The sequence below is a fragment of the Notolepis coatsorum genome (genome assembly GCF_963971535.1).
Source record: "Notolepis coatsorum genome assembly, chromosome: 6".
Taxonomy (NCBI): domain Eukaryota; kingdom Metazoa; phylum Chordata; class Actinopteri; order Aulopiformes; family Paralepididae; genus Notolepis; species Notolepis coatsorum.
This window is the reverse complement of record NC_140170.1, coordinates 178,664,055-178,679,419: the sequence shown is the minus strand read 5'-3', so window position 1 is coordinate 178,679,419 and position 15,365 is coordinate 178,664,055. Positions and strand designations below refer to the sequence as shown.

At 42.7% G+C, this 15,365-nt stretch overlaps 2 protein-coding genes across 2 annotated transcripts; both read right to left on the bottom strand.

The window, feature by feature from the left end:
• Positions 1 to 258: 258 nt before the first annotated feature.
• Positions 259 to 636, bottom strand: LOC311229784 (histone H2B 1/2-like; the record flags this gene model as incomplete). Its single annotated transcript, XM_084315858.1, has 1 exon — positions 259 to 636. The coding sequence occupies one exon, from the start codon at positions 634 to 636 to the stop codon at positions 259 to 261; it is 378 nt and encodes a 125-aa protein (XP_084171984.1).
• Positions 637 to 2,878: 2,242 nt separating this feature from the next.
• Positions 2,879 to 5,327, bottom strand: LOC311229783 (histone H2B 1/2-like; the record flags this gene model as incomplete). Its single annotated transcript, XM_084315857.1, has 2 exons — positions 2,879 to 2,960; positions 5,002 to 5,327. 2 exons carry the CDS (start codon positions 5,325 to 5,327, stop codon positions 2,879 to 2,881), a joined length of 408 nt encoding a protein of 135 aa, XP_084171983.1.
• Between the last annotated feature and the right edge of the window lie 10,038 nt (positions 5,328 to 15,365).

Below are 15,365 nucleotides of genomic sequence, written 5' to 3'. Positions count from 1 at the left end.
AACTTAATAGCCATCCAAACTATGATTAGTTATTTAGTAGTTAGTTATAATTTATTAATCAATTAGTAACATACAACTTCATCTCCCGACAGAACCCCCTACCATGATAATAACTGTTCAAACTAAAGGCAATACGGGGCACACAACCACTTTGATGAATAGCGCGATCATTATAATAATAGGAATAATAACTCTCTCAGGACAGAGTGGGTGGCTCTTAAAAGAGCCTTTGGGTTAATCTTCAGTGAACAGGGTAGTTTACTTGGAGCTAGTGTACTTGGTCACAGCCTTGGTTCCCTCAGACACAGCGTGCTTCGCCAGCTCACCGGGCAGCAGCAGACGCACAGCGGTCTGGATCTCCCTGGAGGTGATGGTGCGACGCTTGTTGTAGAGAGCCAGGCGCGAGGCTTCTCCAGCGATGCGCTCGAAGATGTCGTTAACGAAGGAGTTCATGATCCCCATGGCCTTGGAGGAAACGCCGGTGTCGGGATGAACCTGCTTCAGGACTTTGTAAATGTAGATGGCATAACTCTCCTTCCTGGACTTTCTGCGCGTCTTGCCTCCCTTGGCAGCGGTCTTGGAGCCCTTCTTGGAGCCCTTCTTGGAGCCCTTCCTGGGCGCTCGCTTGGCTAGCATATTCGACGGCTTATCAGAATCGAATGGTGACGGTCGCTTACGGTTTCCTGCCTTATTTGTAGGAGGTCGATGCAAATAGTACTACGATACGATTGGTCGGTCGTGGCGCACGTGTGTAAAGCTAATAGAAGTTAAGTTCTCATTTAGCCAGTAGAGGGCAGAAGAGTTTCAGCCATGATTTTGTTCTGCTTTACTCTATGTAGAGAAGCCAAAGCTATATATTTAGGTTATTGTATTTATGCATGTTTATATGTTTATTTTTATAACCTTACATTGAAACGGCATTAGTAATATTGATTGGATTTAGATAAAGTCATTGAACCATCTTTTTTGTCATAACATTCTAGAACATTTGTGATGTCACAGTACAATGTCATAATCAAACATTCTAGAACATTTGTGATGTCACAGTATGATGTCATAACCAAACATTCTAGAACATTTGTGTATTCTATATGTGACGGCTCATATTGGTCTGCGTTGTGTTTGATGTTAAATGAGAATGTCCCGAGGGGGAGTCGAACAGGGGGCTCCCGCGTCCGCAGGCGACGACACAGGCCGCTGCACTAAGAAGTGAATTCACTCCTAACTACCGTACCTATGCGTCTGTTAACCCTGTTATGGGGAAGTGAGTTTAATTTACTAGCCCGCACTGCCACAGTCACTCGTCAACACACCTGTTTCCGTGACTGTGGACATACCCACGGGCTTCCCCGTTACATATATATATTCAACAATTATCTCAGAAGGGAGGAAGAGATAGGCATTTCAATGGGAATTGTGGGTATTGAGCCGTACTGTATTGTACCCATTCTGCAATCTGTTAATAAAATGTTCAATCAATCAATCAATATTTAACAGATTGCAGAATGGGTACAATACAGTACGGCTCAATACACACAATTGTTAAGGGGATGCAGACCAGAGAAAGACGTTTGTCTTGTTTACATCAGGGTCCCCCATTTCCATTTTGAAACATCTCTTACAAAAATGTATCCTGGCATTTCTATGATAACAAATGATGCCATGTACCATTGATATCATGGTTTAAAATTGACTATACCATGTTATAACCATGTTATTAATGGTTCCATTACATTTACTATATGGCTGTACCATGGTAAATAATTTATATGACTGGTACCATGGTAAAACAGAAAATATTTTTTTTGTAAGGGCATATTCAGAGCACCTTGTGAAACATAAAAGCAACTATTGAGCTGCTGATCAGTTTGATCAAAAGTGTCCTTATTAGTAAATACTGTTCAGAAAAGTTAGGCCCTAATCTGTGATTTTATGTTGTATGACAGAAACACATCTAGAGAAATTGTGACTAGATTTGAAGCATTACCATTATGAGTGGAGAGAGCATGGTGTGGTTTATCAGTGAATTTGTTGAAGTCCAAACCACAGGGGGTGCCTGATGAGCAGAGTAACCTTTCAGCCAGATGTGGAGGCTGTGTATCCTGCTAAACATGGAGGGAGAGGGGACCGGAGATGATCAGTATTGCTGAGGGTTACTTATGAAGTCAGATTTTAGACTCTGATTGCTGGAGTTTGATGTCAACAATAACGTTATAAAAGGTTATTGTTGTTGTAATAATGCATTTAACATACAACGCAAGGTTGTAAATTGTACAGAAATAGAGCTCATATGATCAAATAATGAATACTATTTGCACTTGACTATTGGAAATCATAAGACCTGTGTTTGGCTATGGGGTAGTTCATATTTTTCATTATAATTAAATTAGCCTGGAATGTATTATTTTTGGAATAGCATTTCCACTTTGAAAATGATAAAATCAACATTATCGATGTGTATTATAAAGTCCAATAATGTATTATTGATCAGGGTTCTAATACGGCAGGTGATGATATATTAATTGACTGTATAAATGTGATGTACTAAGCTAGTCTATCCAATCTAGCTACTTGTCAACAACCTAAAATCACAGGATTTTGACTAGTAAATATAATTAGCAACTTAATAGCCATCCAAACTATGATTAGTTATTTAGTAGTTAGTTATAATTTATTAATCAATTAGTAACATACAACTTCATCTCCCGACAGAACCCCCTACCATGATAATAACTGTTCAAACTAAAGGCAATACGGGGCACTCAACCACTTTGATGAATAGCGCGATCATTATAATAATAGGAATAATAACTCTCTCAGGACAGAGTGGGTGGCTCTTAAAAGAGCCTTTGGGTTAATAGTCAGTGAACAGCGTAGTTTACTTGGAGCTAGTGTACTTGGTCACAGCCTTGGTTCCCTCAGACACAGCGTGCTTCGCCAGCTCACCGGGCAGCGTGTAACTGTTCCGCAACAGTAAGTGACTTCCGGGGTAGGCCTGATTGGCCCCGACAGGCACGTGACGCGCAACTTTCTCTGCCGCGCGGCACGCTCCGCGGAGCCGAGCGGCAGAGCTTACGGAATTACGTAACCGTCCAAATACGCCATGACTCTCATTCGGCGCTATAGCTCACCTGGCAGAGCAGCGGTCCTGCGATCCTGCGGTCTGTTGTTGGTCAGTTTGAATCCCATCAAATCTTTTTTTTTTAACGTGATTTTTTTTTTAACGTGTATTCTTTCGCCGGTTAAGGTTAGGCATGGTTAAGGTTAAGGTTAAGGTTAGGCATTGTTTCGGAGTTGGTTAAGGTTAGAACGGTTAAGTTTAGGCGCTGTTAAGGAGCTGGTTAAGGTTAGAGTTTGTCTTAGAGAATGGCAATATTCTTTCTATGGTTAAGGTTAGGCATGGTTAAGGTTAAGGTTAAGGTTAGGCATTGTTTCGGAGTTGGTTAAGGTTAGAACGGTTAAGTTTAGGCGCTGTTAAGGAGCTGGTTAAGGTTAGAGTTTGTGTTAGAGAATGGCAATAGACAGCCTATTTCCGCGCGACAGCTCTCAGCAGCCTCGTTGCGCGTCCTGAGTTTGCCGCGTCACGTGCCTGTCGGGGCCAATCAGGCCTACCCCGGAAGTCACTTACTGTTGCGGAACAGGTGAATGAATGAATGAATGAAAACTTTATTTAACAGATTGCAGAATGGGTACAATACAGTACGGCTCAATACATACAATTGTTAAGGGGATGCAGACCTGAGAAAGACGTTTGTCTTGTTTCCATCAGGGTCCCCCATTTTCAATTCATATAGACATTTATGACATACATAACATACATGACATTTATGGCATAGGGACATATAGGTATTTAGTACTGATACATTTGTGACATAGGCGGTATTCAAATATACAGTACTGTTACCCCTAGATCCTGACAGACTATATACATATGATGGGGAGGGGACTGTACATTAGGAGGGGGTGGGTGGGTGGGAGGGGAATATACATACGGCGGGGAGGGAATATATACATGCGGTGGGGAGGAGACTGTCTATTAGGAGGTGGTGGGGGTTTTGGGCATTTACGGTGGCCAGTTTCGAATTGCAGCCTCCCGTAGGTGCTCTTTAAGGGCGGTTTTGAATGTGGGCAGGGATCCACATTCCTTTACAGCTTTGGGTAGGGCGTTCCACATTGTTGTGGCATAATTGCGAAACGTGTTTAGTCCCTTGTTTGAGCCGAATCTGGGTTTAACATGATTTGTTGAGCTTCCTCTGGTGTAGTGGTTGTGGTATTCACTGACCTTTGGGAAGTATTTTGACATGTACATGGGCACCCCGGTCGTATAGTGTATCTTGTAGACCAGGCCCATTGCAAGTTGCTGTACTCTGTCGTCTACTCTAAGCCATCCTAGGTTGGCAAAGTGGGCAGGGGTGAGGTGGGTTCTGGGGTTCAGGTCAAGTAGTAGTCTGACCAGTTTGTTTTGTGATGTTTGTAATTTTGTTTTAAGCGCCTTTGAGGTGCTTTGGTACCATGAGGTGCACGCATAGTCATAGTACCCTTGAATGAGTGCTCCTGCCAGAGTCCTCAGGGTATTCTTGTTTACCAGAGAGGAGATCCGGTACAAGAATCTAGTTCGTTGGTTGACTTTTTTTATTACATTGGATGCCATTTTGTCACAGGAAAGATTTGCCTCTAGGATGGAACCCAGGTAGGTAATTTCGTCTTTCCTTGTGACAATATTGTCACCCACTGTAACTGAGAAGCCGTCGGTCTTGCTGAGTTTGTTATTTGAACCGAAGAGAATGGACTCTGTTTTGCCCATGTGTAATGATAGTTTGTTATCAGCGAGCCATATGCAGATTTTGCCTAGTTCCGTGCTGAGGGTTTTTTCAACCTGCAATTTGTTCTTGTCAGAGACCAGCAGGGCTGAGTCGTCCGCAAACAGGAACAAGTTGCAGTCACAGGCTGACGACATGTCATTTGCATAAATTAGGAAGAGTAGCGGTCCTAGTATGGTACACGAGGTACACGCCACCGGGCAGCAGCAGACGCACAGCGGTCTGGATCTCCCTGGAGGTGATGGTGCGACGCTTGTTGTAGAGAGCCAGGCGCGAGGCTTCTCCAGCGATGCGCTCGAAGATGTCGTTAACGAAGGAGTTCATGATCCCCATGGCCTTGGAGGAAACGCCGGTGTCGGGATGAACCTGCTTCAGGACTTTGTAAATGTAGATGGCATAACTCTCCTTCCTGGACTTTCTGCGCGTCTTGCCTCCCTTGGCAGCGGTCTTGGAGCCCTTCTTGGAGCCCTTCTTGGAGCCCTTCCTGGGCGCTCGCTTGGCTGGCATATTCGACTATAGATATCTATGTATTCGACGGCTTATCAGAATCGAATGGTGACGGTCGCTTACGGTTTCCTGCCTTATTTGTAGGAGGTCGATGCAAATAGTACTACGATACGATTGGTCGGTCGTGGCGCACGTGTGTAAAGCTAATAGAAGTTAAGTTCTCATTTAGCCAGTAGAGGGCAGAAGAGTTTCAGCCATGATTTTGTTCTGCTTTACTCTCTGTAGAGAAGCCAAAGCTATATATTTAGGTTATTGTATTTATGCATGTTTATATGTTTATTTTTATAACCTTACATTGAAACGGCATTAGTAATATTGATTGGATTTAGATAAAGTCATTGAACCATCTTTTTTGTCATAACATTCTAGAACATTTGTGATGTCACAGTACAATGTCATAATCAAACATTCTAGAACATTTGTGATGTCACAGTATGATGTCATAACCAAACATTCTAGAACATTTGTGTATTCTATATGTGACGGCTCATATTGGTCTGCGTTGTGTTGATGTTAAATGAGAATGTCCCGAGGGGGAGTCGAACAGGGGGCTCCCGCGTCCGCGGGCGACGACACAGGCCGCTGCACTAAGAAGTGAATTCCCTCCTAACTACCGTCCCTATGCGTCTGTTAACCCTGTTATGAGGAAGTGAGTTTAACTTACCAGCCCGCACTGCCACAGTCACCCGTCAACACACCTGTTTCAGTGACTGTGGACATACCCACGGACCTCCCCCGTTACATAAACAAGACGAAAGTCTTTCTCTGGTCTGCATCCCCTTAACAATTGTGTGTGTAACGGATGGTACCACGAAGCCCAGTCACTAAAATACTTCGGACGTTGTGAAGTGACTGTGGCACGGTAGCGGCACAGGAAGTAAAACTCACTCCCCTGAGGCATCCAGACTGAGCGCTTAGAAGCGATTTCACCTCTTGGTACAGAGGTCCGTGATATCGCCCGCGGTGCTGGAGACCGGGGGTCGACTCCCACTCATGGCATGTTCAGAGTAGTACCGGCTACATGTGTATTGAGCCGTACTGTATTGTACCCATTCTGCAATCTGTTAATCAAATTATCAATCAATCAATCAATCAATTGTCCAGATTGACTCATTGCCAGCTGAATCCTTTCTTTTGCCGCACGCTGCCCGTAGTGATTGTTTCTATGCTTCTGCAGCTGAGGAATTTTACCAAAATGGATCTCGGGTGCACGTCCGCTGGTGGTTGTGGTCCGATTGCAGGGTGAGCTCTCCCGATTAGCACACTTGTTGCATCGGGGATGGCGAGGTAGTAGTTTACTAGTTTTCCACAAACATGATCATCGACATGGAGTCATTTTCTGCCCCCCCCCCTGGATTCCGTATATTCTGATATTTTCGCGCCTGGAGCGGCCCTCTGGATCTGCTTAGCTTCCATTTTAGCGTGTAGCTTTAGCATTTCCGCCATGATATCATCCGTGTTCTGAATCCTCTCCTCAGTCCTCATAATTCGCCCCTTCAGCCTTGTCCAGTTATTTGCCCTTTGATATCCTCGAGTTGGGTCTTGTTGTCGCGTCGAAAATCTCTCAGCTCTCTTAAGTATCAGGCCCAAGTCCACTGTATTTTCCAGAGGTGTTCAATCACCCTTGTTGCTATCATAGCTAGCATTAGAAGGCTAGTTGCTATGACTTTTTTCGATTTCGCCTTGCAACTGTAGATGTGTTTATCTTTTTTCCTAGTAGTCATCTCTGCCCTCTTTCATATTTTAATTAGTAAACGTTTATTAAATTAAATTTGCTGTTTGAGGGACAGAAACGCTTCTGAAACTTTAGAAACGGGAGCTCCTTTACGCTGTCATCTTGTCAGTGTCTCGACCGGAAGTCAGTAGCTAATCTTTTTAGGAGTAAATGGTGATCAACTGTATCAAAAACTTTTGACAGATCAATAAAGAGGGCAGCACATGTTTCTTCTTGTCTAAAGCTGATATTATGTCAGTAACTAAAGGGATGGTTGATAATGTGCTATGATTTACTCTGAACCCGGATTGGTGTGGGCTTAGTACAGACTATTAATAATATGACACATGAACTAATGTCATGAGTGCAAAATTAAAGGACAAAAAATCTAATCTAACTGAAATTGTGTAGCACAGACCTTTCTATGGATCAAAACCTCAATATTATTATGGTGTAGTTAATACTTCATGTATCCTTAATCCCTAGGCTAATGAGGCACTAAGATGTTAGTAAAAAAAAAAAGAACGTATGCCAATGACAGGAAGTAACGGTGTGTGTGTGTGTGTGTGTGTGTGTGTGTGTGCATGTGCGTGCGTGCACTGTGCACAAGTGCACATCTAGGGGCGGCAGGCACGTGCATACATAGGGGTGAAGGGGTGCCCGGGCACCTGCCTTTTTCATTTCTCATTAGAAAGTGCCCTTTTTATGCCACCCACTTTTTTTTTTTTTTTTTTTTTTTTACTGTTGCAGATATATATATATACTGCCCTGCCCTTCCAAATGAAAGATGTCACGATAGAATCTAAATATTAGGTAAAGAAAGAGAGAGAAATGCCACCCCTCTCGTAAATAATAGGTCCTTCCAGCCTTACGCATAGGCATAGCACGTGGGTGGGTGTTGATCAATGAGACATGTAAACCGCGCAGGGCCAGCAGTGCACTGAACAGGAAATTGATATCCAGCTGTTGTTGAGCTCACAGTGCCCTCCACTCGAGTCGAGACCTCTTTTTTTACAGTTACTATTTCAACTAAAACAAAGCAAGAGTACACATCATCAGGTAAGGTATTTGCCCAACAAAATAAAATGTCGGGTTTGCAGTGCACTGTATATTTTCGTGAAACACGTCGCCAGATCAGCCCTCCCCAGTCCCCAGCCCCTCCCTCCCTGCTGCTAGTGCAGGAAAACACGCAGCATACTCTCTCTCTCTCTCTCTCTCTCTCTCTCTCTCTCTCTCTCTCTCTCTCTCTCTCTCTCTCTCTCTCTCTCTCTCTCTCTCTCTCTCTCTCTCTCTCTCTCTCTCTCTCTCTCTCTCTCTCTCTCTCTCCCTCCCGTAGCTGTTGGTCTGGAGCGCATATTGTGTTATTAAAGGGACACTATGTAGTTTTGGTGACATCTATCGGTGAAACTGAATGTACCATGATAGACTTGTATTAACCCCAAAAATCGCGCTCGCGCGCTGCGCGCGCTCGCATTAGACTTAATAATTAATGCCCTTTTATGATTACGGGCACCTGCCTTTCTAAAGTCCTGTGCACGTCCCTGAGGGGCGGGGTGTAGATTTGGTCTCCCTGATGTTGACTCCTTAGCCACAGCCTTTGGTGGTTTAATACTGGACGAGTGTTTCATAACGGCCGTTGTGTGGGCCGGTTTCGGGGCCGGTGTGTGGGCTGGTGCGTCTGAATGTCCCGGGCTGAATTTGTGTGTCCCAGTCCGCCCCTGTATCAATCTATGGGAAAAAGACATTTCCAGTGAGTGAAGGTTTGTTCAAATCATGAGGGAACAAAATACTATTTTGAGGCCACAAAATATTATTTTGAGGTCTCAAATTGATTAATTTGAGGGAACAAAATACTTGAGGTAACTATTTTGAGGCCACAAAATATTTTTCTATTTTGAAGCCATCAAAAATATTATTTTGAGGCCCAAAATTGATTAATTTGAGGTAACTAAATACATTTTGAGGTAACAAAATACTATTTTGAGGCCACGGCATATTTTTTTCATTTTGCATGGCAGCAATAAGCCTTTGTAGCAAGCAGATTAGCTGGGTTAGCTAGCTAACATTAGCTGAACTGAATGAATGAATGAAAACTTTATTTAACAGATTGCAGAATGGGTACAATACAGTACGGCTCAATACATACAATTGTTAAGGGGATGCAGACCTGAGAAAGACGTTTGTCTTGTTTCCATCAGGGTCCCCCATTTTCAATTCATATAGACATTTATGACATACACAACATACATGACATTTATGGCATAGGGACATATAGGTATTTAGTACTGATGCATTTGTGACATAAACGGTATTCAAATATGCAGTACTGTTACCCCTAGATCCTGACAGAGTATATACATATGATGGGGAGGGGACTGTACATTAGGAGGGGGTGGGTGGGTGGGAGAGAAATATACATACGGCGGGGAGGGAATATATACATGCGGTGGGGAGGAGACTGTCTATTAGGAGGTGGTGGGGGTTTTGGGCATTAGCTTGATAGCTAGCTAGTGAATAGCATCAGCTAGCTAACATTAGCTAATGTTCTTTGACGCTATTATTACACCCAGGCATGCGTTGCTGATTGGCTGACTGGCTGCACAGTGTTTTAATGATGCCCGCCCACGTGCACGCGCGCTCCCGCGCATGCGCATTAATTTTCCCTCGCGTTTGCACAGACTAAAGACAATGCCGAATTGCCTCTACGAATGGAATGTAACACATTTCATTCACAAGTTTTGTGTGAATGTATCTGAGAACGTATTTGAACACACTTGACGACCTGAGCTATTGTTATGCAAAGTAGCCAGGTGAGTACATAGTGAGTTGGCGCATCAGTCGAGTGCAGCGCATTCCTCAGGTTTGGTGTGAACGATGGTCTGACTCATGCAGGCAGAGCACCGTTCACACCAAACCTGTGAATGTGATTGCCATGAATTGTTATGCTTATGCAAGGTAGCCAGGTACACGCGACGAGTCGAGTGCAGCGCTTTCTTGCGTGCACGCGCTTCTGCTCACAAAAGCTTGATTGCCCGGCGTGCAACCCCGTCCCATGAGCAACGCACCTCTGATTACATCAACACCATGGAACTAATGACCAATTTGACAACGTTCTCTGTCAGAATAGTCAGTAATTTCATATAGTGCTAGCTAACGTTTCAACATACTTGTCTTGTTGCCCATCAGCACTGGCAAATGCACTATTACTAAACTAGTTACAGTAGGTAGCTATAGCACAGTGGTCACCAACCCGTCGATCGCGATCGACTGGTCGATCTTTGAGACTTTCCCTGTAGATATTTCCCTGAAAAAAAAATGTAAAAAAAATATATATATATTTTTTTTGTATCTTTCCCTGAGAGTCCACATTACAGTTCTACTTTTGTTTTGATGTGAAAAGTGATGCTGCATAAGATGACTGCACATAGCACTGACTGAGAAAGTACATATTACAGTTCTACTTTGACGTTTTTAATGTTGGACCAAAGCATTGCATGTAATTAGAATACAGGCAAATAAAAGTAATTTAGTTTAATGTACAATCTTGGCTGTATTTTTCTCTCAACGCTTCAATAGGTAGATCTTGCCTTCACCAAAAAAAAAGTGATCTTGGGCTTAAAAAGGTTGGTGACCACTGCTATAGCACATCTGCTTCCACGTCTTGTGTTGAATGTCGGACTGGGACTTGTCATAACATTACCAACATCTTTGAAATTTCTTTTAAATTTTTTTTTTTATAGTTGACCAATGAGGTCAACAGGCTACTACCGGCAATCCATGTCTGTAATAATAATAATAATAATAATAATAAAACAAGAATAAAACATTAAAAAATGTAATTACAAAAAAATATATATATATATATTTTTAATCTTAGGGGGGCTAATATTAAAAAGGGTCTAGAACCGACACTGGGTATGGTCCATGGACTACCATTATCTGGTCTGGCCCATGGACTACCATTATCTGGTCTGGCCCATGGACTACCATTATCTGGTCTGGCCCATGGACTACCATTATCTGGTCTGGCCCATGGACTACTATTATCTGGTCTGGCCCATGGACTACCATTATCTGGTCTGGCCCATGGACTACCATTATCTGGTCTGGCCCATGGACTACCATTATCTGGAGGTTATTGGATCTGGTCTGGCCCATGGACTACCATTATCTGGTCCTCATTCTCGAACATGTTCGTAAGTACCTTTGTAAATATCTTGGTAAAAAAGTTTAACAAATTTACCAAAATCCTCCTCCATATTTCTGAACGTGTGAAACGGTCTCCGTAAGTGGCCAAAATCATCGCAGCTGGGTTCCCATGAATGAAAAACGTCACTCATTGTTAAACTGGATGCGTGTTCTCGTACACCTGAATTTGCATACAGACATGCCCCGCCAGCTCCTTATAAGGTGAATGAGGTGTGTGCAAAACGGCGAGGGCCATATGCAAAACAGCGAAAGGGTCGGCATTGCATCTGCACCATTGCTGACCCATTCAACAGGTAGCGTGGAAGCTTGTTATTATTATACAGCACAAGTACAATACACCATATAACCAGAGTGGATAAATAAATGCTCCAAAAATAAATATATGGAGAAACGGCTTAGTGAGGCAGCCTCAGCACGCGGGCACACACACACACACACACACACACACACACACACACACACACACACACACACACACACACACACACACACACACACACACACACACACACACACACACACACACACACACACACACACACACACACACACACACACACACACACACACACACACACACACACACACACACACACGTACTGTATAAGTGCTAAATGAATCGTTCCAGCAAAGTAGGCTTCTATTATTCTAATGACTTGTTTTATTATGTATTATAGTAGGAATAAATCAAACAAACAATAAATAATATCATAGAGAAGAAGACAGTATATGGCATATTAACTCATTCAGCGCCAGGGGTCGCTGTTTACCTTCAATGGGGAGACTGCAAAACTTGCGAGTGCTTAAAATATATGAAATATATATTATAGCTATGGATCTAATAACACTGTCGATTGTCAGTGAGTTGCTTCTGGTCAACATGCAAAAAACATGACTTTTCATCCGTACATTTCCGTTTTATACCGTTTTGAATATGAGTATAGTTTGGGTGATTCTTAGTAATCCCAGGAAAAGACGCGATAATAGCCCTTTAGTGAAATCCAGTTATCACGTTGTCATTTTCCGCCTGATCGAATCTTCCTGAAATCAACGCTAGATTATCATTATTATCCTTCCTCATGCACCCATGAAATGGGGCTTGGACCGGCGCGCCCCCGCCCCCCCCCCCCCCCCCCCCCCACCAACGGTAAACAGCACATACACATTGTTACGGACCCTGTCCTTATGTATGTATATAGAGGGAGTAATGTATAGTATCTGTTGTATATATAGGCATGTTTTGTTTATTGTTGTCTTGTCTCCCTCTTGTGTCTACATATCCCCATTCTCAGGTGTCAGTTCCAGCAGCAGCTGGTCAATCACCATCTCACTCCAGCAACAGCAACAGCAGCAGCAGCTGAGGCTCGTCAGCAATCAAGTTCCACACCCCTTCATATACCCCATTGTGTGCAGTGTTAGTTAGCTCTCTGGTTCATGGTTATAATATAATAACTTTATTTGTATAGCACTTTTCATACAGAGGTTGCAGTTCAAAGTGCTTCACAACAGTAAAAAATACAGGCATAAGCGAGCATAAAAAGATAGACAGGTAGAATCACAGTGTTTCACATTAGGATCTAGCATCCCAATAGGCTCTCCGCTTACAGTTTTCAGTAACACAAATAGTAAAAATAGTTTAAAATGATTCAGTTTAAAAATAGTAAAAAAAATTATAAAATAGAACGGACATAAAAAATACAGGCATGAGCGAGCATAGCAAGATATGGCAAATCACAGTGTTTCACATTAGGATCTAGCATCCTAATAGGCTCTCTATTCAGTAATACTCCTGTAATTCCCAACATACTTCACAGTACATATTGCTGTAACTTTAGTGATATTAGATCACAGGGACACGAACCCACACTGTAACTTTAGTGATACTAGATCACAGGGACTCGAACCCACACTGTAACTTTAGTGATACTAGATCACAGGGACTCGAACCCACACTGTAACTTTAGTGATACTAGATCACAGGGACTCGAACCCACACTGTAACTTTAGTGATACTAGATCACAGGGACTCGAACCCACACTGTAACTTTAGTGATACTAGATCACAGGGACTCGAACCCACACTGTAACTTTAGTGATACTAGATCACAGGGACTCAAACCCACACTGTAACTTTAGTGATATTAGATCACAGGGACTCAAACCCATACTAAATAGTGGGACTTATTGCATGAACAAATAATCACAGTGTTTCACATTTGGATCTAGCAAATAATAAAAATAGTTTAAAATGATTCAGTTTAAAAATAGTCATCAGTAAGAAGTAAAAAGTGCAATAACCGACACATGAATTTGATAGGCAGTGTATAAGAGTAGGCAGGGTAAGAATAGTGCAGGTAAATACAAGTTGTGTCAGGATATCCCTGATGTTTCCTCTTGCCACTAGGTGGTAGCAGATATCTATCAGTGAAATGCCTGAGCAAAGAGATAGGTTTTAAGCTGTCTTTTAAAGATGTCTAGCGAGTTGGCTTCCCTGATGTTTTGGGGTAGTTTGTTCCATAGTTTTGGGGCATAGTTGATAAAGGTACCGATCCTCTTTTGACTGCTTCTGGGAGCCTCTAGTAGTCCAGCAGCTGATGATCGTTGTGGTTGTGGTAACTATCTCTGTGTCTTTGTGTCCTTAGGGTAAGTTTTGGTAAAGAGCTGGTGAAAGCTCTGTGTCTCTCTGTCGTTTGCTATAGAGCTGTGGCTCTTTGGGGTATATTTTGTAGAGCTGGTGAAGGCTCTGGTTCATGGTGGTTAGTATAGAAACTGTATCTTTAGTGTTGTATCTTTGGTGTAGAGCTGGTGACAGAGCTCTGATTCATTGTATTGTGTTTAGGTCATTATAGTTTGTTGCACATTTCTGTTCTAACCCTAACCTGTATATATTTGTTTGTCACCCAGCCTATGGTGATTGTCTTTCTTTGTATTAATCTTTTGTTTCGCACACAGGGACATTGAGGACAGGAAGATACCCTGGGTCTACATTTTGCATCACGTAGGTGACCTGATGTTAAAGACACCAGCCTTAGAGTGAGCACCGCCACCTGTACTTTTGGGCGTCCGCGCCTGTAAAGGGGAGGGTGGGATTTAATTTCCCTTTGTATTTCATTTGGTGTCACTGGTAGTCCTCCTTGATCTCTGTGTTGTGTTTTATAAATAAATACTATTTTGCAAACTGTTTTTTCCATGGTTTTGTGTCACTGCACCCTCACCTACCCTGTCTGTGGCCTTGTGTTGCGTCCCCTTACTGGGGTGCGTAACACACATACACACAGACAGCTTCGATCGTGGGAGAAAAGAATATCAGATCAACGCAAGATTGGATATATAGTGTTTTTACCTTGTCTGATGTAATGCAAAAAAAAGAATCCAATTATCTGATCGCCATTCCAAGTACTGGTCGCGTTAGTCCGTGCCACGTTCTCCAGCATTGCATATGAAGGAGGGGGGGGGGCAGCCTCGTAGATGTATCGTTGTAAATCCCGCCTGCACGGCTCAGCTCTGCCCAGAAAACAAACTACATCGTTTCAAATGGAGTGCAATAGCGGCCGAAGGCATTAGAGGGCGGTATTGACCGCTCAGACACATTCAGAACAGTATGCACAGCCTGCCCTGATGAATTATGAATGGCAATAGCGAATAAAAGAAATAACTATTAAAACCCGACTTTTCTCATGATTGGCGCCGAATGAGTTAATACAGTATATTCCACTATACAGTAGCTATATCCGCAGTGACCGGTTTAGTTCTTATTTATTTAGTTTGCAGTGTGTGTAATGCGCACAATGCATCATTGTGTCAGGACTATAAATGCAAACGTAATTTTTAATTATACAAATATTGTCGTATTTATTATCATTATAATTATTTTATTCCACGGATGTCTGTAGTATCGGCAATCCCCAATGACTTGTCCCAGAGAAAGTGTTTAAAACACAGACGCACACCAGTCTGTCCGATTTAGAACTGCCTTTTCAAGTTTGTAAGTCCTACATAAATCCTACAACGAATTTACAATACAAAGCCGTTCGAGAATGCCGAATAAGTGTACGTAAATCGAGTTACGAAGGAATTCCTTGGTAACTTTTACATATGTCCGTTCGAGAATGAGG